Raw genomic sequence first — 21,129 nt, 5'->3', positions numbered from 1 at the left:
GTTGGAGAGTACTCATCTAACATGAACAAAGCTCTAGGCTCGATCTGGAGCACCGCATAACCCAACATAGTGGCACACATTTGTAATCCCAGCATCAGGGGTTCATGCAAGAGGAGGGTGATTGGTTTTGCTGTCTGCTTTTACCCCTAGAAAGTGCAGAAGAAGGAAGGCATTCCTTGGTCAGTCATCAGTAGACTGAAAATGGCTTCGTGTTCCTATTCCAGAGTGCCTCATCTATCTTCCTGTTTACTCTCTTGGAGGGGAAAGAGCCATCAGAAAACTAAACAATGGAAGTTGAATACCTAGGAGCAGGAGGGAGTGAATCCTGAAGTGAGTCAGGGGTATGTCATCTTGTGTCAGCCTGACGTCAGGCAGATTGAATGCTGAGACAAACATGTGTTTGCCTGTTCGTGTGCGTGTCTCTGTGTGTGTGCATGTGTGCATGTGAGCACTCACACCTGGTGTGCGTGTGTATGCATGTGCGTGTATGTGTGTGAGTGTATGTGCGTGTGCGCATGCTCACATGTGCAAGTTAAAGCCTTGCTGTCAGTATGTGAAGTGACTGTGAAGAGCACCACAGCAAACCCTGGATCTGTCAAGAATGTACCTATTTTTAACATGCCGGATCAAGTGTCAGCACTCATAGGGGATGAGGAAGGGGGTAGAGAATGTGGGGGGTAAGACTGACTTGTGGAGATTCTGTAAAGGACCCTCTGGCGTGTTTACAGTTCAGCTGTGCATTCTTAATGGCTCCACTGCTGCCAGGTCAGGTAACATTTTCTTTGCATGTGATGAATGGCAGAGAATTCTTTTGCAAGGGAACCAAGGAGCTGGGAGGGGAGAAAGGGGAAGACGGGAAAAGAAACACACAGCTCCAGAGGGATACAACCCTTGCTTTGCAGTTGCCTATGTGGATAGAAACCAGATGGCATGCTGGAACACCCGCTTGGCTATCTGAGGAGCCAAACATATGGCTAATGGTGGGGAGAGCGAGCCTCAAGCCAGAGCTTTGCTGATGTTTCATATTACAGATTGTTACAGTGTGTCATTACATGGCAAACCTAAGTGCTTAATACCCACTGCAGGCGCTGGCCATACACTTACAAGAAGGACTTTTAACTCTTTGCTGGCTCTGAATGGAGAAATGACATCATATGGAGGCTGAAAATGTCTGGTGTGGAGGAGAGCTATGTGGTGGAAACAACATTGTTTTAAAACGTGGGAAACCGTCACTCCACTGAGTTCAGCTGTGCTCTGAGAGCCTTTTTGTACAAGACTTTATTTCCCCTTTTCTTCCTCATTCTTTCTCTCTTTAACACACACACATACACACACACCCACACACCCATACACACACACACACACACACACACACACACACACACACACACGAGGGGGGAGAGAGAGTTGGGGGAGGCCTAAAATCAAAATCCAAGCTGTGACACCCACTCTGGTGGGTCAGACAGCCCGGTCACCTGGAAGCCACATAGCTGTACTCAGAGGTCGCACATTTAAAGTTTCTGTTTGGGAAGCTTTGGGCAACAGCAGGTCTGTGTTATCTGAGGAGCTGCTGAGGCCATTCATCTGCTTTTCACAGCCCGCTTCCTTTTATTTTTAGCCAGATCCGTCAGGCCTGACAGGCGGGTAATTCGAGCCAGAGGAAGGGCAGCGCTCCAGGTCCTTTCCACAAAGCAATTCTTCTCCTCCCTCCTGGGAGGGCTCCAGACTTGGCCTGCTTCAGGCAGATGGATTTGTTGAGTCATGTGAGATCATTTACACAGAAACACAGTGAGGCAGTGGAAACGAGGGAGGAAGAAAGAAAGAGAGAAAGAGAGAGAGAGAGAGAGAGAGAGAGAGAGAGAGAGAGAGAGAGAGAGAGAGAAAGGAAGGAAGGAAGGAAGGAAGGAAGGAAGGCAGGCAGAGCAGCCAAAGCAAAAAAGGAGAGCCAGGGAAGCTTGTGGCTTGCAGCGAGCAGCCTAGTGCAGAAATCCCGCAGCAGGCACCTCGGCTGAGGCATGCCAGAGAGACTCTTGTATATAAGGTAATGTCTAGTTGACTGCATGGGTGGAACCCGGCTAGACGCTCCCCTCTTTTTAGCAGAGGAAAGGAGTACTGGGAAACTTTTATATATTTATTTATTTATTTTTTACAAGCAGCACTCAGTAACAAAGACCACACTGTGACAGCGTTGGTTCCAGTAGCAGGGTAACCGACCAATGGGCTGCTTTAGAGAGAATGAGTTTGCTTTGTGATGTAATACAAGTTTGCTTTGTCCTGACGCCAGAAGGACTGAGGACACAGAGGAGGGAGAAGAGGAAAATTGGACCAGGACTTTTGGTTAATGGTTTCTAGAGATCATTGAGAGGATTTAAGTGGAGGGGGAGAGTGGATATTGTGGAGAATGCTGTGAGGTATACTGTAATTACGGTAGGTAAAACAGAGCCATTCCTATGGTTTCCGTGCTCAAGCTGGCATGAACAGTCCGAGGAAGGCATCATTTCCCCACTCCGTGGCATTCCTTTAGCATTTGGACAGTGAGAAAAACTGGATTCTTAATTGCGGGGAGTCACGAAACAGTTTTGCTTACTATTTTGTACCACAGGCCTTTAACTTTAAGACAGTCCATGGAAATGGTCCCTGCTCATTCATAAATTTTGATTTCGCTTATATACAATAGTGCGGGAATTTTCTTGTTTTGTAGAATGCAAGTCTGCATAAGAGGGAAATGACCCAGTTATCTAAGTGTGTGATCCATCAAATGTGAGAAAGCACACTATGCAGAGAACAGGAAATACATGGAAATGGGAAATTAGAAACGAGGGGAGTAACTTCATAGGCAGCATCCCTGCGACCTTGCATTTATTCTGAACCCCACTATGCAGCCTGTTCCCCCACTCCCCTTCTTAGCCACCCTAGAATGTAGGTCAACTTCACCATGGTTCCTCATATTTTCTTAGTATTTAAAAAGCTGGAACACTTTGCCGGTGTTTTGAGATGGAAATGTATTTAAGTTGCCTATGTGGTTTCAGTAATTCTGGAACCGAGCTCATACATTCTTGCTAGTCACCAGTGAACTGAGTAGTCAGCTTTCAGAAACAGCCTCACCTAGAATAAACACAGCGCTCACAACGTTGCTGATCAAGTGCTCCGCCGTTCTCACCCATCCACTTCCCTTCATGCCCACTCCAGTGATTTCGCTGTGCTGGTACAGGGCCGCTTTGGATTGTCACGCTTGAGGAGAGGATGAGTACATTTCTGTGGCTGTTGTGCATTTTAGGAATCCCAAACTACATAACGGCAACATTGTCGTTATTTTGAAGTGGCTTTGTTTTAACCGTACTTTATAACATTGAGTCTTCCCTCTATAGCAGGGCATCTGTTACATCATGGCTGATAGTTTGGACCAGGTAATTACTATGGAGTTTGTCCTATAGATGGGAGAGTAGGAATCTTAGCAGCATTGGGAGCTTCTGCCTTCCATATGTCAGTGGTACCTCCTCCTATAGAGATAACCAAAATGTCTCCACACATTCACAGATACCCCCTTGAGGGAAAAATCAACCCTGCCAGGTGCCAGGGTTCTCTGTCTCTGCCTCTCATTCTCTGTGTGTCTCTCTGTCAGTCTGTCTCTGTGTCTCTTTCTGTGTGTGTGTGTGTGTGTGTGTGTGTGTGTGTGTGTGTGTGTTCGTGCACGCATTCTACTGGAGACTAACCTCAGAGCCTCATGCATGCTGTATCAGTAACTTCTCTCTTGCAGTGATAAGACACCATGACCAAGGCTACTTATAGAAGCAAGTTTAGAAGCAAGTTTATTTTGGCTTATGGTCCCAGGGGGTTAGAGTCCACAATGACAAGGATGGCAGGCAGCAGGAGCAGGAAGCCGAGATCTCACATCTAGAGCCCCAAGCATGAAGCAGTGAGAGCAAACTGGAAGTGATGGAAGCCTTTTAATTTCAAGGCTCACCCCCAGTGATGTATTTTCTCCAACAAGGCTGCACCGCCAGACCCTGGGGTCATTTCTTGTTCAAACTGCAACAGCAATCACGTGTTAGATCCATGCTTTACCACTGAGCTTGTAGCTTATAGGTAAACCCTTCTCTTGTCTTTTGAAATGGATATTAGGTATACAAAGTTTCCTAAGTAGCAAACAAATGATTTTAGGGAGAATATTCTCTCTCTCTCTCTCTCTCTCTCTCTCTCTCTCTCTCTCTCTCTTTCTCTCTCTCTCTCTCTCTCTCTCTCACACACACACACACACACACACAGACAGACTGGGAAGGGAATGGGACGGAGGGAGGGAGGGGGAAGGAGGGAGGGACGGAGGGAGAGAGAGAGAGAGAGAGAGAGAGAGAGACTGAGACCTGGATTTTGTTCTTGGAGAACAGCCTCTTTCTTGTACTCTGGTCTCAGCAGGTAGAATCCTAGGCAGCATCGCAGGTCTTCCCCAGAGCTACACCAGAGGAAATGGCCCTACTCTCAGAGCCCTGGAATGTTGATATCAGCAGCAAGAAAATGTCTCACTTTCGCAGCACCCAGAGCTAGGGCCTCAGATCACCAACTCTGTACCCCATCCCAGAGAGAGAAAGACTTTCTTCTTAGGAGCAGAGCCGACTTCCTTCCCATGCTGCTGGCTGAGGTCTCCTTGGGAGGGAATGTGTAGCTTTCTACATGAGAGGCAGGCATACATTTCCTGTTTGTTTTGTGGAGACTAGTGTCAACTGCTATAATGAGATCAGAGGAGTCCCGAGGGACATGGCCTGTCTGTGTCCGAGGCAGTCGCCTGAGCTGCTGTTGGAGAAAGCAGACAGCCCTACTCATGCTGGTGACATAGTGTGTGACTGTGCCCTTGCTGTTTCTTGTCCCTTTCCCTGTCATCCCACCAGCAATAGCATTCCATCATCCCATTGTAAATCATGGAAAGGTAAATATAAGGCCGCTTCCTTTCTACAGAACGAAGAGCGGGCACAGAGATGACCTGCTTCCTTAGAACAGTTGCCTGGAAGGCTGATGCCAAGAATGGGTTGACAGGCCTGGGTTATCCTTAAGCTCTTTCTCACCAGACATTACCATTAGGAGGAAGAGTTTAAGAGTAAGTCACAATATAACTGATGCGACAAAGAACGTATTTCCGGGTCTGACCCAAGCAGTAGTTAAATGGACACATATAGGAAATAAATTATGGCAGGATTGAGTTTTAGGAAACCACCAAATTGGACATTTTCAGCTGACTACTATATCCTCAGCAGACGCAAGCTGACCCACTTTTTGATAACCCCTCCCACCACATGCACATAAAATCTTAGGTATGTTCAATAAAACAAAAATTGTATATCAGCTCAAAGCAGGAAAGTGACATTACCAAGTGCTGGAAGACTCCAAAGCCACCGTCTGTGGTGGTGTAGGGACTACCAGCTGTAGGGGCTGAGATGTTTGTACTCACCCATGGAATTGTTTGTTGAGGGGAGCAAGAATTTTCTCTAAGGCACCATTTTGAATCAATCTGGTTTCATTGCCAGCACGGTAAATGACAAGCTATTTTGATTTTGAAAGTGGTTCAGATCATGAAAGCACTGGGCTGTGGTCAAACCAAACCATATCTTTGTGGAATAGTGTAACAACCCAGCACATGACAGTGCCTCAGAGAGTACAGGTCATGCTACGACGAAGCCTGTAATGAAAAGTACAGATCCTGCACCTCAGGAAAGCTGAGCTAAACTAACAGATGATCTTTGATGTGGCCTTGCATCCGAGCCTGGCATGTCAAGTGGTGCTCTCTTCTGGGAATCAACAGAAGCCTTTCCCCCCAGAGTAACAAGACAGTAGACCCATTCTAGGCTTCCAAAGTGGGCAGATTTAAGTTATATATATATATATCACTTCCTGCTAAGGAGATTGTCTCTCTGTATAACTTGTTGTCCGAGTCTGCTTGAGAGAAAATAAGTCGTATAACTGTTGCCTTTGATGTAAGAGTGAGCTGGCTTCTTGGCTTCTTTAGAGGTGCTTCCTAATTATCTCCCGTGACATCAGTCCCTCCTCAGTTGGAAGAAACCCACTAGGCTGTCATTTGAGATGCCCACCAAACCATAGAAAATGGACTTGCCTGAGTTATTCAAACCCTCGAGAGAGATGGAAGCTCTAGAATTCCATCAGCATGTGTTGTTTGACTTTTCCTGGGAAGACAAGAACACATGTCTATTCACTCCAGATACAGCATTGATAGGAGACTAGAGGGATGACTCCACCCAAGTCTAGCCTGGTGAACAGTGAGTTTATTGGGGTGACTGACACAATTGGAGGTGAGGGATTATGTGGTGGTTTGAATGAGAATGGCCTCCATAGACACATATATTTGAACATTTGTTCCCTCCGTGGTTGAATTGTTTGGGAAAGATTAGGAGGTGTGGCCTCATTAGAGGAGGCGTGTCACTGAGGGTGGGCTTTGATGTTTCAAAAGCCACACTGTTCCCACATGCCCTCTCTCTTTCTCTCTGCCTGGTGCCTGTGGGTCAGGATATAAGTTATCAGCTACTGCTCTGGTGACACCCTTGCCTGCTGACTACCATGTCCCCACCTTGGTAATTATGGGCTCTAACCCTCTGAAATTGTAAGCCCCAAATAAAGTTTCTTCTATCAGTTGCCTTAGTCATGATATCTGTTCACAGCAATAGAAAAGTATGAAAGGCAGGTTAGTTACAGAGGCATTCATGACTCAAATGTGTCTGTAGCACTAGAAAGCCAACCCCAACACAGGTGATGACTAGTGAAAGTTGCATCCCTGGATCTGCCTGCATGACTTAATGCTGCTTGGCTTGTCCAAATGTCTCCTCTCCCTAGAAGTTGTTACTGTGTATGTAACCTTTGAGAAGACCCTTGGAACTCTTGTGGGTTTTAGGAACTTCCTAAGAGTTTGCTTTCTTCTTGAGTCTTGTAAATTTCCTTTGCCTCCTGAGTTCCCAAGGAGCCTCCTTTGAGATGAGAGTGATGCAATTTGGAGGAAATCGAAAGATAACACATCTAGTAAGCCAGGTGTGGTTGGTAAACCTTTATCCTAGATGAGTGGAATTCAGACTTCTCATCCAAAATTGTCAAATCAATTGAGAGTTTCTTAGTACATCTGACAGCCACCAGTGATACACCTTCTAGTGGTATGTAACACTGACAAACATAAATTAAAGCTATTAAAACTAAAGTTTGACTCCTATGTATCAAGAGGGTGATGGATTGGCTACTATTCTTTCTATTCTGAGGCATAAAAAGAGGGATGTTTCTAGAAGTATAAAAACCATACTCCACTGGCTAAAGCGATGCCATTCTTCTTAGATGAAGACTGTTCATTATTCTATTCTTGTATTTCATGTAACCTCAAAATATATGCTATCCAAATGAGGAATATAAATAGGTAATAACATTGCAACTTTAGAGGATGATAGAATAAAGAGAAGTGTGTTAAGCTGATGGCGGATATAAGGAAAGCTGGCCTAAGTATTGTGATTAAACAGAGTGCAACTATGTAATGTCTGTTATATGAGGTGGTGTCAACAAGTGCCCGGAATTTGACAGCTACACAGACCACACAGGTTGTTTTCTCTTGATGGGTTTATAACCCAAAAGTGGTTGGCCATTTGCAATTCTATGCAGAATAAAGTTGTGCTGAGCCGAGGATGGAGGACAGAAGAGAGAAGGGCCTATCTTATTTGCTATGTCGGGTTCTTTTTCTCATGTTGTGCCATTTGGCTCTTAAGGCAGTCGTGAGTGGAAGGAAGATTTACCCCACTTTTGAGGAGGAGGAGGGAACAAAGATTTAATCACATACTCCACTCACATGCCAGAAGATAGCTAAAGGTCAGATCAACTGTACTTCCTGAGTTGCTATGATAAAATACTCTGACCAAACACAACGTGAGGGAGGAAAGGGATTATTCATCTTACAATTCCATGGCACAATCTGTCATTGAGGGACATTTGCTATTCCACACAATATTGCCTCCAACCAAGGAACTCACCTTACAGCCAAAGAAGTACAGCAGGGACCATGAAGGATGTTGCTTGATAGATGGCTTACAGGCTAGCTTATACTCCGATTTCTTATACAGCCCAGGGTCTCTTGCCCAGGCATGGTGTCACCCACAATACATGGAGCCTTCCCTACATCAGCAGTCAAAACAAGGCCCAACAAATATGCCCACAGTCTTATCTAGACAATTCCTCAACCTTTCTTCTCTGGTGACTCCCATTGATGTCAGGTTGATTGTTAAAGCTAACTAGGATACCCACAAGCCTTGCTTTGTTTGTTCACCTCAGGGATTTCTGTGCCTCACAAGCCACAGTAGCACAGCCCTGGAAAGGCCAGCAGGCAGGCTAAACACTCCCACCCCTGGAAATGTAAAGAAATGGAGAGTCTTTGGCTGATCTCAAAGGTCGTGGGTGGGAGATAGTGTACACTGGCCCTCTGTATCCCACTCCTAGACTTCAGAGTGTTACACAGTGTCTGTGATGCTGTTTACTTTCTTGAATCTCGTGAGCGTTGGACACATGTGCCAAGCTCCTTCTTGGCTGGGACTAGACCAAGTGGCAGACTTAATCAGTGCATCATTACTGTCTTCATGGCCTGGCCATTCGCTCATATTATTCCTTCTGTATTCTTGTTTTAGAAAATCACTAAGTCAAGAGAAAGCCATTGGGACAGGCAACCTCTTCAGTGTCACCCTAGGGACAGATTGGCTTTGATTGTGGCAGCCTTGAATCTAAATGTTCATTACCTGGCAGTTTTACCAGGCAATTACCTGAGAGTCAGTCTCTAAGCACATGCTTCAGGAAAGGTTATGTGAAAGTCGTGTCTCCTTGCTGCCCAGTGGCATCCAGACCAGCTTGTTTGTTACTATCAGGTTTCCCTCCTCCTCCTCCTTCTCCTCCTCCTCCTCCTCCTCCTCCTCCTCCTCCTCCTCCTCCTCCTCCTCCTCCTCCTCTTCTTCTTCTTCCTCCTCCTCCTCCTCCTCTTCTTCTTCTTCTTCCTCCTCCTCCTCCTCTTCTTCTTCCTCCTCCTCCTCTTCTTCTTCCTCCTCTTCCTCTTCCTTTTTCCTTCTCTTCTTCCTCATCTTCCTCCTCTTCTTCTTCCTCCTCCTCCTCCTCTTCTCCTTCTTCCTCCTCTTCTTCCTCCTCCTCCTCCTCCTCTTCTCCTTCTTCCTCCTCCTCCTCCTCCTCTTCTTCTTCCTCCTCCTCCTCTTCCTCTTCCTCCTCTTCCTCTTCCTTTTTCCTTCTCTTCTTCCTCATCTTCCTCCTCATATTCCTCTTCTTCTTCCTCCTCCTCATCTTCTTCTTCCTCCTCCTCCTCCTCTTCTTCTTCTTCCTCCTCCTCCTCTTCTTCCTCCTCCTCTTCCTTCTCTTCTTCCTCTTCTTCCTCATCTTCCTCCTCTTCTTCCTCTTTTCTTCCTCATCTTCCTTCTCTTCCTTTTTTCCTTCTCTTCCTCTTCTTCCCTTTCTTCCTCCTCCTCTTCCTCATCTTCCCTTTCTTTCTCCTCCTTCTTCTTTGTATTTATTTATTTACTCATTCACATTCATTTTACATCCCAATTCCAGCCCCACTCCCTCCTCTCCTTCTAGTCCCACCCTTAAAAAAACACTCCCCCCATTTCTTCCTCCTCAGAGAAGGAGAAACCTTCCTTGGTACCACCCCACCTTGGGACATTCAGTCCCAGCAGGACTAAGCACATCCTCTCCTACTGAAGCCCAACCAAGCAGTCCATTTAGGGGAAGGGGATCCAGTGGTAGGGAAAAGAGTTAGAGACAGCCCCCACTCCACTTGCTAGGGGACCCACATGAAGACCAAGCTGCACATCTGCTCCAAGTGTGTAAGTTGCCTAGGTCCATCCCCAGTTTGTTCTTTGGTTGTTAGTTCAGTCTTTGTGAACCTCCATGGGTCCAGGTTAGTGATTCTGTAGGTCTTCTTGTGTTGTCCTTGATGCCTCTGCCTCACTCAATTTTATCCCCCACTCTTCCACAAGACTCCCCAACCTCCACTTGATGTTTGTCTGTGGGTCTCTGCATCTGATTCCATCTGCTGCTGGATGAAGCCTCTCAGGGAACAGTTATGGGAGGTTCCTGCTTGCAAGCACAGCCAAGTATCATTAGTAGTGTAGGTGCTGGTTCTCTCACATGGGATGGGTCTCAAGTCGGGCCAGTCATTGGTTCGCTGTTCCCGAAGTCTCTGCTCCATCTTTATCACTGCATACCTTGTAGGCGGGCAGATTTGGGGTTGAAGGTTTTGTGGGTAGGTTGATGTCCTCCTTTCTCCACTGGATGTCCTGGAAGACCTATAGGAAGTAGCCACTTCAGTGTCTGCTGGTAGGGATTTCAGCTAGGGTCACTCCCATAGACTCTCAGAACCTCCGAATCCCAGGCCTCCAGATCGTCCCAGAGACGCCCCCTCACTGACTTCTATTCTCACTCCAAGCCCTCTCCCACACTCCCTCCCCACACCTGATCCCCATCCTCATTCCCCTCCTCACCTCCTCTCTCACCCGGCTCCCTCTCTTCATCCATAGGTATCTCTTCTTTATAACTCTTGTGTCCTCTTCCTTGTCACCATTTTCTAGCTAAAGTCTAGAATATTGATTTCCAATCACATTCCCTACTCCTAGATAAGAAGGCCATAGAAAGGCGCTTTTGTCTTTGTGGGTTTGGCTGGGTATGAGGATCAGGGCAGGTGGCAAACATTGTTCAGTCTCTTGGTTGGAGCTGTGGTATTGTGTGCTTGATACCACAGTGTGGGCTTGGTGAGGACATGGGTGCTCTGGAGAACCAGAGCTGCACATCCAGAAGTAGCCTCAGAGAGTCCTCGGGGAACTCAGCCTTGTCTCTCTGCCTCCTCGGGAACACACTTAGTAGAGGTGTGGTGGGGAAGGGTCTCTGTGGGTTCCCCCCCCCTTTGGGTACTTAATCCCAGCACCATGTTCTGTAGAGTGAAATGGAGGTATTAGGATTTCTGAAATAAATGGGCTTCACACTTATTTAGTCTTGGACAATGATTCCAATTCAAAGATGTCAGGATTTGACTAAAGAAACATGGGGTATATTCCAGTCCTAGAAGTAGAATGTCAGGAACTAGGGGTTTCACTTACCTACTCTTCTGATTGTTAAAGCTTCTGAGTCCCTGATTTTTGAGCACTTTCCCCCAGACTTTCCTCTCTGAAGTTTGTTTATCGTTCTATTTCTTCATCCACTCTTACCTAAAAGCTCTTGGTCTGTCTTATGTCTAGTCTTTTATTTATACAGCCAAATGTAGTGTAGGGAAAAGGGTGGCCCAGAGAACCCATGCTGGTCTCAGAGCACAGGCATTTGAAAGCCAGTGAGTGACAGCCTTAACATTGTGAAGAGTGAAGTGCTTGCTTTATTGGCCTGGATCCCTTTGGAGTACCTGAGCTACCCAGCCTTGAGACAGATCGCAGAACGCTTCCAGAATAAACAAATGGGAAGGGCAAGAAGCATTGGAGTGGAGAGAAAGCCCAAGTCAGCACATCCCATTCTCAACTGTCAGTATCAGTAGTGTTTGCAAGAGCCAAGACATGGCACATAAAGAAACAGCCCTTGACACTCTTAAGCTTCCCTTCGAGTAAGGAGGATGGACTCAAGCTGACTTAATCTATTCTTATCATTCCTCAAAGAATCTTAGCCATGATCCAGGTAAAACAGATGTCTCATTGTAGGTGGAGGTTGTTGGTAAATAGTGGTGAAACAGGTAGACCCAGTCTTCACCTTTTCACAACTCCCACTTGCTGATGCTCAAGACGCCCAAACCATGAGAGTATATAACCCTAGAAACGCACAGGGTGTGGGATTCTCACCAGGAACCCGAGTCTCCCAGTCCCCATCATAGAGAGGACTTGGCTGGTGAGGGGCACTTGGCTGTAGTGCCAATGCTATTTTATTTGCTTGCCTGACCCTTCCTTTTCACTTATTTTGGAAACTTTCAACCCCATCCCCTACTTACCTATCTCCCTCTCTCCCTCCCTCCCTCCCTCCTTCCCTCACTCCTTCCTTCCCTTGCTCCCATCCCTCCCTGAACCTAGTGCCTGAAGCATGCTGAGCAGGCACTCTGCTGCTGAGCCCTAACCCCCCCCCCCCTTCTTTCACTTTCCCAGTCCCCAGCCCTGCGTGCTTCTTCATGCTTCCTTCCACTCACCTTGAGTGATTACATTTCATTAGCCTTTTAGCTGTGTAAGGCTGAACACAGACTTTATTGCCCACTGGATCAATTTTGTTAGGATCAGCTGAATAGGAAACTCTAGGACATACGGGATTGGTTTTCTCAAGGCACCCTTTGGATCTATAGTTTTGTTCAATACGAGGGGATTTCGACCTCTTAAAAAGATAAAAAGAAAATATTTAGAACTTGAGTGAAGACACCTATGTTTGCGCTGTAATGTCCCGGGCAGCTTTTTTCTATGATTTGTACTTAGAAAAGCAGGTTGTGTCTTTAAGCTGTAGCTTTTTCTATGCTGCTTCATAACCAGATTGACTGCAGGACAGCCAGGTTTTCCCTGTTTGAAAGGAGATGGGAAATACTTGATAGACCATGGCTAGTCCTTCTAAGGTATCAGGGACTATGGCACCTTGCTTGCCATCCTCATGTGAACTGACCCAGTTTCTAAGAGTGTCCTCTGTTCCGAGAGCTATTTCCTGTTACCAATGGTCATTAACTGGCGTACAGATGTGCACAAGTGCATGTGTTTTAGTGGCAGAGACAATGGTGGGTTTATTTTTCATCTGTGATCTTTGTATGCTTTTTTAAATTTTATACTATCTTGAAGTCATTTCTACCCAGAATATACTGCTTATTATAGCATGACCAAAAAGAATATTTACACCCCTGCATCTGGCTAGATAAACTATCTCTTAGGTTGACATCGGAACTGAAAGCATTAATCAAAAAACATATAGTATACTTGTAACTAATAAACAGCTGTATGTTATTCCCAATAATAGTTAGAGAGGATTTACAAACCTGGGATGGGGAGACATTCCAGTGGTTAAAGTGCTTATTGTACAAGCATGAAAATCTCAGTTTGAACCCCAAAACTCATGAGGAAAACCTGGGCATGCTTGACAGTGCACACCTAGAACCCCAGCTGCAGACAGCAGAGATAAGAGCACCCAGGGGTTGGGGCTTGCTTGCCAGCCATTCTAGCCCATAGGAGAACTACAGGCTCAGTAAAATGCCCTGTCTCAAAAACTAAGGTGGAAAACACTTGAAGAAGACACTAAAGCCACATGTGCTTTTGTGGATGCATGGGCAGGGGCATCCATGCATACACATGCCTTAACTATTCCTCCCCAACACACACACACAACACACACACACACACACACACACACACACGAGACAGAGAGAGAGAGAGAGAGAGAGAGAGAGAGAGAGAGAGAGAGAGAGAGAGACGAGAGGAGAGAGTGTTTAAAACAGAAGACTTAAACACATCAAGACTTAAAGACTTGAACATCAGTAGGAGGAGTGGCTCTTGATCCTGTGGGGGTTCGATGCCCCAGTGTAGGGGAATGTTTTCCTAAAACAAAAACAAAAAACAACAACAAAAAAACTTCAAAGACATTGTGTAGCAATTACCAAAATTATTTTTCAACCCTGTGTTAACAGTCCTTGACTCCCTGAGTGAGAATAAAGAACTCTCTATGTCCCTGACATTTCCCTCAGAGAAGTTTTAGTCTGGCTTGGCTGTAGAATGGCACATGCAGATGACATAAGAACACCTGGAGGAGGGACAAGGAGGGACAGGTCAGTTAGTTCAGTGGTACTGTGTGCTCAGGTTCTAAGGTATCGGGGACTATGGCACCTGGAAGCTGCCGTATTTAAGCAGCCAGTCAAGCATCTTTGTCTGCTGGTTAGGACTTCATGCTCATTCCCTGTGTGCCAAGGTGAAGAATAATGTAACATTTTGTGACGTTAGGCATCTCTGTAAGGCACAGGGACAAACTTTCCAGTTACGTGACAGGTTGGATCAATACATGTATTAGGTAAGACACAGCATGTATAGCATTTCTACTGTAAAGGTCAGAAATCCATTAGCCACCGTTTCTGGTAATTCAACTATTTTGCATGATTTTTTTTTTCATTTACTTTTTAGTCAATTAGATATTGAATTTTTATGCCTTTGAAGCCACTGTTGGCTGGACATTGTGTTCCTATGGTGATGGCTGTGTGGATTCACCCTGCAAAGCTGGGGTGCTGGGATTCCCCCTTGTAGTATTGCTAAGATGTGTTACTCCTGAGGCTGGTATGCCATTTTCTTTGGAATCTGTGATGGCAGTGACGTCACCTTCCTTCCTGATTCACGGAAAACAAAACAAAGCAAAGCAAAAACAAAAAACAAGGATAACATGGTGTTCACAGAATAACAATGTTTGCGGGTTAAGAATTTATCTTTTAAAAACACAATTGTAAACTCATTTTTATAGCAATGGGAAGTGTCAGTATGGGAATGGAAATACAGCCTTGTGGTTGGTGTCCTGGCATTGGCAGATGTGTTTTTCTCCAGTAAACAAAGACCTAGGACTTAGAGCTGAAAGGGGCTGTGGTGGACCATTGAGAGTATGAGAACATCATTGAACCTCACTAGATGCAGCTTCCAAGAAAAATGATACACAGTAGGTGACTGAAAGACGCCTTAGGGTATACTGCTGGGTTGGTCTTGTGTGCTGTGTACTCATGCTGAGTTCTGTTACAAGATCAGGTTATAGTCTGGACACAGGCATTGTATTGACCAATGACTGTAAAGAATGCTCTCCAATAATCTCTGATTAGATAATAAAAGGCTAGAACCTGTGATAGGGCAGGAGAGAGAGGAAGGCGGAGCTTGAGATAGAGTATGGGTCTCAGGTGGAGACCATGAGGAGAGAAAACATGGGGGAAGAAGAAGGGTTGCCATGAGGAGAATGGACCATAAGCATGTGACCCAGAGAAACATCATCCTGAGGACACATGTGGAGCCTATGGTTGAGATGTAGGTTAGAATAGCTCAGAGCCTGCCCAGTTTAGACTTACAGCTTGTTACTAAAAATACCAGGTTTCTGTGCCTTTTATTCAGGAGCTATACCGGTTAGAGTGGGGCAGAACCTCCTCCCATAAAATTACTTCAGTCGGTATACCGCTGTCCTCTTGTGAGCATTTTTCAAAGGAAAAAGCAGCATGCCTACTTAAGTAGTCAGAAACATTTTACTCTTGTTTTTGTTTAAACAACAAATTGTTTTGTTTTTGACAAATCAAAAGCCCTGGAACTGTGCCACAATTTTATTCCAAATTTTAATTAAAGTAATTTAAAAGCTCTGTAAAGAACCAATACCACAATCCAAAACACAGATCCTTATTCCGGTTTTGGGGGCGGGGTTGGGGATGGGAGTATTAAGTAACTTTGTTCATATGGCTTATGGTTAGCTGACTTCTTAAAATCATTGTTTGTCTGCCCGGGAGGTTGTACATCAGAATCCTGAAGATGATGCAGCCAGGCTCAGACCTCTCTCTGCCCACTGTTTTCTCTGTTTCTTGAGGGGCAGCAGGGAAAGGCACTAAGGTCTGGTACATGGTACTGCTGTCACCAGTTACATCCAAGTACCAACTAGATTGCTCATTGGTCCTCGCCCTTAGTAAATGCTCAAAATTAGCTATTTCAAAGAACATCCTTGTCCCTGAGGTTTCGGAGCAGGCCCCTCCAGATATGAGTGCCTAGACCTACGTTATCCAAAATGACAGCCACTAACCATATAAGCTATTTAAATTTCATTTAAATTGCATGCAATTTTAAAAACAGTGCTCGCTTTCACTAGTCATTTCTTGGTTTAGGCTTTTACCGTTTCAAGAGCGCTAAAAAGCTGGACTGTGAGCAGCAGTGTTTGCTGTCCTCATCCTCAGTGCCTTCCCTGCCTTCCCGAGCACTGAGCGCTCAATATCCACACGTGCCTGCCCTGTTGAGTAGCGTGGGTGGCTGCAGTTATGACAGAGAGTTCTCCTGGACAGGGAACTTCACTGAGTTTCCTGGCCCTAATGGGGTTCTTGCTTGTGTTTACAATGCAGCTGTCTGCTTCAAGAAGTGAGGGTTCTGAAACAAGAAGGACCTTCAGGAGCTGCTTCACACTGTGACATGTCTGATCCCTTGTGCCCGTCCCTGCAGCATGAACAAGGTAAAGGATCTCTAAATATGCTTTTGAATTTTCTTGTATCATGATTTTCTTAGGCACATATGTCCGTTCCTGGCCCAAAGAGGTTGTTTTCCTGCCACTAAAGTTTCAGAGGTTGGGTAGTTGTATGATGCCCACAAGCCTATCTATCAGGCAGGGTGCAGGCGCTGTTGGCCAAGCCATGATTTATGCTCCTCTAAAGCATCCTTTGCATTTCCCAGCGGTGTTTGAGAGATGAAAGGTTGAATGTTCGTGTGACTTTGTTGACATGAATATTGAAGAATGAGACTGTGGGGTCAGACTTCCTGAAATGATTATCGGTTCTACCAGACCTCGGGCAAGTGACCTAACTTCTTGATGCCTCTTTTTTTTTCTCCCATGTATAAAATGCTAATAATAGTGGATGAAATTTTTTAAATTTGCTAGTTCGTGCCACTTGCCTCATACAGTGCCATCCACACTACAGACCTCTTAGAAACATTTGCTGCTATGTTGATGTAAGACAATGTTAGCCCACGGACATAGCTGCAAGAGCATCCAGCAAGTATGTGCAACATTTCCCTGTGCTCTCTGATTGATTTGCTGAGCAATGAATGATTGATTACCAGATGGGCATGTTACTGATAAGTGATGAATAGGGTTTGGATTGAGCTTCTAGCGTTGGCTATTTCAGGTTTGTTTGTTTGTTTGTTTGTTTGTTTTTGAGTATTCTAATGAAGTGTGTACCAGACACTCTGAGGGGCGCAGAAGAAACATCCAGATCTGTGACTCTCTTAGGTTTCTATTGCTATGATAAAACACTATGACCAAAAGCAACTTGAGGAGAAGAATGTTTATTTGGCTTATAGGTTATGGTCCATCATCAGGGGAAGCCAAGGCAGGAATTGAACCAAAGACTATGGAGGAATCCTGTGTACTGGCTTGCTTCCATGGCTTGCTCACTTATACAACCCAGAACCACCTGCTCAGGCACTGACTGCAATGGGCTGGGCACTCTCACATCAACCATTAATCAAGAAAATGCCCTACAAATTAGCCTATAGACAATGTGATGGAGGCGTTTTTTTTTGTCAACTGAGGTTCGTTGTCTCAGGCAACTCTAGCTTGTGTCAAGTAAGTTGATCAAACCAAACCAGAGTAGCGACCTAGGAATGAGAGTACAGAGGAGGTGAAATTCTGAGTTGGAACCTGGATTGTAAATGATACTTTGCTGGGCAAAGAGTACAGCACTATAGGTAAGAGGAAAGGCTTGCATTTAGGCGCAAAGGCATATGAGAAGGCCTGGGATGCTCAGAAACGGCAGGTGTTTGGCATAACTGGAGCAGAGTTATCTCTCCAGGACACTTGGCAGTGTGACAAGGGGACTCTGTGCTAAGTGACCGTCTTCTGCATTTTAGCATTTTTAGTAGTCTTCCCTTTCCCCCATTCTAGGCATGACAATAAAAATCATCCCCTGGTGTTTATTTCCTAGTGTCCCTTGGCAGAAATCACCGCTGGTTGAACATTATAGCAGTGGTGGGCCAGTGGCCATGCATGAGCTCAGTGGTGGAGGGAAGGCTAGCTTTTGGGGCCACAAACCAATGTGAAACAAGAGAGGTTTAAAGAAAAACAGGTACATCATGGCATAGTCTATGGGTTGTGACAGAGATGTACAATTCTTAGATGTGTTTTTTGTCTTGATGACAGAAAGGCCATTTAACCTGCTGAGTTCCCAACCCAAAGACACCCTCTGGTGATTTTTTTCTCGGGTCATTTCTTTTGACCTTCTTTAGGGTAGAAGGAGCTAAGGTACTTCAGGGTTTGTACCTGTCTGGAGGGAGGGACCAGAGAAACAGAATAAAACAACTACAACAGAACCAGGCAATTACGTTGAAGAATTTTACATTTGGCTGAGCTGAGCCAACCTTCTGTTAGATGCCCAGCTGCAACTCTTTGGGGTAGACAGGGTTTCTGCCCCACAGTCATGGCTGGAGACAGAAGTCTATCATCACAAACCTTGGCTTCTCTTATTTTGGAGTTACTATGCTGGAAAGTCAAGACAGAGCTTGGGAAACTTCCTTGCTCAGTTTGTACCATCAGCCAGCTCCAAGTTGCCTCCAGGGCATCTCAGCAACTGATGTCATGGTCTTGCTCTTAGTACACACTTAAGAAGCAGACTCTTGGGAACCAGTAGGTGTGCCTGTGCTTGGGAAGTTATGTTCTGCCCTCGTGGCCCAGGGAGTGCTTTATTTTATATCATTTTAATTGGAAGTGGTGATTAAGCTGGGTGTGTCATCTCCATTGGTCAGCATTTTTTTTTTTTTATGGCTTTCTTGGCATAAGACAAAGAATAGGCCTTTCTCTTTCTCTGGAGGAAGAAGCAACTGTTCTCAATACAATAAAACTAGAGTCATTTCATTAGTGAGGTGTGTAACCAAATGTTGGAAGTGTGGTCATGGGTGTGGCTGGTGTTCTAAGTAGATTTGTTCCTAGAAAGCTGGGAGACATTTGAACTGTACCTTTTCATTAGACACACTCCCTAATACTCTCCTCCTCCCTAAACATCTCCTCCTCCCTAACCATCAGCCAGGGTCGTTTCAGTTAGAGAGAGGTCAGGGCAGAAGGTAGCCACAGTGTTCTAGGATTCTTATTAAAGAGGTCAGGGCAGAAGGTAGCCACAGTGTTTTAGGATTCAGAGAGGACAGAACAAAAGGCATCCATGGTGTTTGAGGGTTCTTATTCCTTTGAGGCACCAGGGTGATGCTGGTGATAGATTTCACTGTGCTCTGTCAGGGCTAATCTCTCTAGAAAACAGGAATGGCTCCATAGAACAAAGAGATTGATTGCTTATTTTAGTAATTTAATCATGGGTTACCCTAATAACCAGTATCAAGAAGGGCTTTTGTTTCTCGTATTTTTTTCCCCTTCTTACCCATGGCTGAATATGAGGGTGTAGCTGTTTCCATGCTAATGCCTCTTTGCATTAGTGAAGACAGAAGGGAAAATGAACAAGGTATTCTTAAGTACCAGGCTCACAGTGGATGGACTGCCATTTCCTGAGGCTGATATGCATGGTTTATGTTCATCGGATGTGCATTCTAGGTTTACCTCATCCTGACTCACCTCCCTAACATTGTGAGCAGGCTTAGTGGCTGTGCAAACTGAATCTTATGCATTACACAAATTGCAAGATACGTATTTTCCATACCCCACTTCTACTGCTTAGACTGGAAAGCCATCTTTCCAACTTTGACTTTCTGGTCTTTATGATAGTTGACAAATTTCACAATTGGAATTCAGCTTTTTAATTTTGTAAAAATCCTTTACTTTCTGGAATCATTCTTATTGATATTTATAAATCTATATTACATCTAACATTATACACTCCTGTTAGTCGCAAGAGTGAATGCTTAGGGTTTATTTATATTCTGTGTATGCTATTATGCCAAAAAGAAAGAATTTTAGTTTGCAATAAAACAAACAAACAAAAAACAACCAAAGAAAAATGCAGAGAAAATTGAAGTTCTCAGAGGAAAGTAGTGCAGGGAGATGCCAGTCACTCCAGGCCTTGTTGGGGAGGGTGTTGGGGGACGTCACAGATTACACCCTCAGTTGGGGTCTGCTCCTGAGAGCTCCTTCTGTGGCATGCTTAAGGTGGTGGCCTGTACTCTCATACATAGTTGTCACTTTGATGAAGATATGTCACATGGATTCTTCTTTGGGTTTATCAGTACATTTCATCTGATGGGAAAACAGCTGCTTTTTTTGATGTCACACAAAATGACCCCTCTCCCTTTTCCACTCTACCAGCGATACAGCCTTCTTCCAGGCCCTTGTCATGTTCCAGTAAGGCCAGATCTGCTTTGATGGCTCTATAAGAGTGCAGTGCACCATAGCATTGCAGAGGGGTTTAGGGGTGCCTCTGGTCTCTATTGTACATAGATGTTGTTGCTGGATGGATTAACTCCTCCGTCCCCAAGTTCTTCTCTGAATGTTTTTAGCTCCCCACTCTTCTGTACAAGCAATAGAAGCAGTTTCACACTGACACTCAGACCAATATGTCTACAGTCAACTAAAAAGTAAACAAAATTGACCCCATTTCTGCCTTCATTCACAGTCCTTACTTTGCACATATCGTAAAGCAGTGAAGTCCAGAATCCCTTCCTCTGGTTTATCCAGCCAGTCTTTGGTGTAGACATGGCCTCAGTGTATCAGTTGTGCTTTATTGACCATCAGCTCCCCTAGCAAGCATCGGATACTCACACACATGCTGAGCACTCTGTGCTGTGCTTGCAGTAAATCAATCCAGAAAGAAGCACGGGGTGTCTGAACTTCAGTCTGCCAACAGCAGAAAGAGCCATCCCACCCAAGGCCTTAAACATGAAGCTGATGCTAAGTGCTTTTCCAGTTTAACTTCTTCCACTAAAGGAGCACGTTAACAAGCTCCCGGGTGCAGAGCCAGGGATGGGCGATAACAAAGCCGGCAGCTGTCTTCCTGCCCCTCTCAGGACAGCCCTTGTGCCTTCCACCAAATGCCCAGCATGCATTCATTCAGCATGGGTTGACAGTCATTTTTCTGAAGGCAGTGGCTAATCCTTCTTGGGCCAGGAATTGAAGGATTAATAGCTTTTAAAAAGCTGGTGACATGAAAGAAAAGCTCAGTAAACATTAAGTGACCTTGAAATAGGAAGCCATTCTTAATTTCTGGTGCAGACATTAAAAACAGAAATGCTTATCTATGTAAAACCTTATATTTTCTACTCATCAAAAGACATTTGTGAACTTGTTTAAAAGATATGCTGAGGTGTGTGTGTGTGTGTGTGTGTGTGTGTGTGTGTGTGTATACAAATGAGTGAGTGAGTGAGTGTGTGTGTGTGTTTGTCTGTCTGTCTGTCTGTCTGTCTGTGCTAGGATCCTTGTATAGGTTGAACCAGGTCTTAATGCATTCTGCCCCAGTCTCTGTAAGTTCCT

General features: G+C 45.1%; 1 protein-coding gene across 6 annotated transcripts in view; it reads left to right on the top strand.

Annotated features, from left to right (window-relative positions):
* Bach2 (BACH transcriptional regulator 2) overlaps positions 1–21,129 on the top strand; it is a 336,474-nt gene that overhangs the window by 63,019 nt on the left and 252,326 nt on the right. For 4 of the 6 annotated variants that reach the window (XM_076924034.1, XM_076924037.1, XM_076924036.1 and 1 more), the window contains one exon: positions 16,076–16,182. The exons of 1 other annotated variant lie outside the window; for it this stretch is intronic. In XM_076924034.1, the coding sequence (XP_076780149.1) occupies positions 16,174–16,182 (9 nt within the window). In that variant the 5' untranslated portion in view covers positions 16,076–16,173. Of the gene's footprint in view, positions 1–2,299; positions 2,428–16,075; positions 16,183–21,129 lie in introns of those variants that run through there. One more of the 6 variants, XM_076924039.1, reaches the window with a different exon arrangement.

This window comes from Arvicanthis niloticus, chromosome 25, assembly GCF_011762505.2.
Source record: "Arvicanthis niloticus isolate mArvNil1 chromosome 25, mArvNil1.pat.X, whole genome shotgun sequence".
Taxonomy (NCBI): Eukaryota; Metazoa; Chordata; class Mammalia; order Rodentia; family Muridae; genus Arvicanthis; species Arvicanthis niloticus.
The sequence above is the reverse complement of the archived record's forward strand: the minus strand, read 5'-3'. Positions and strand labels throughout refer to the sequence as shown.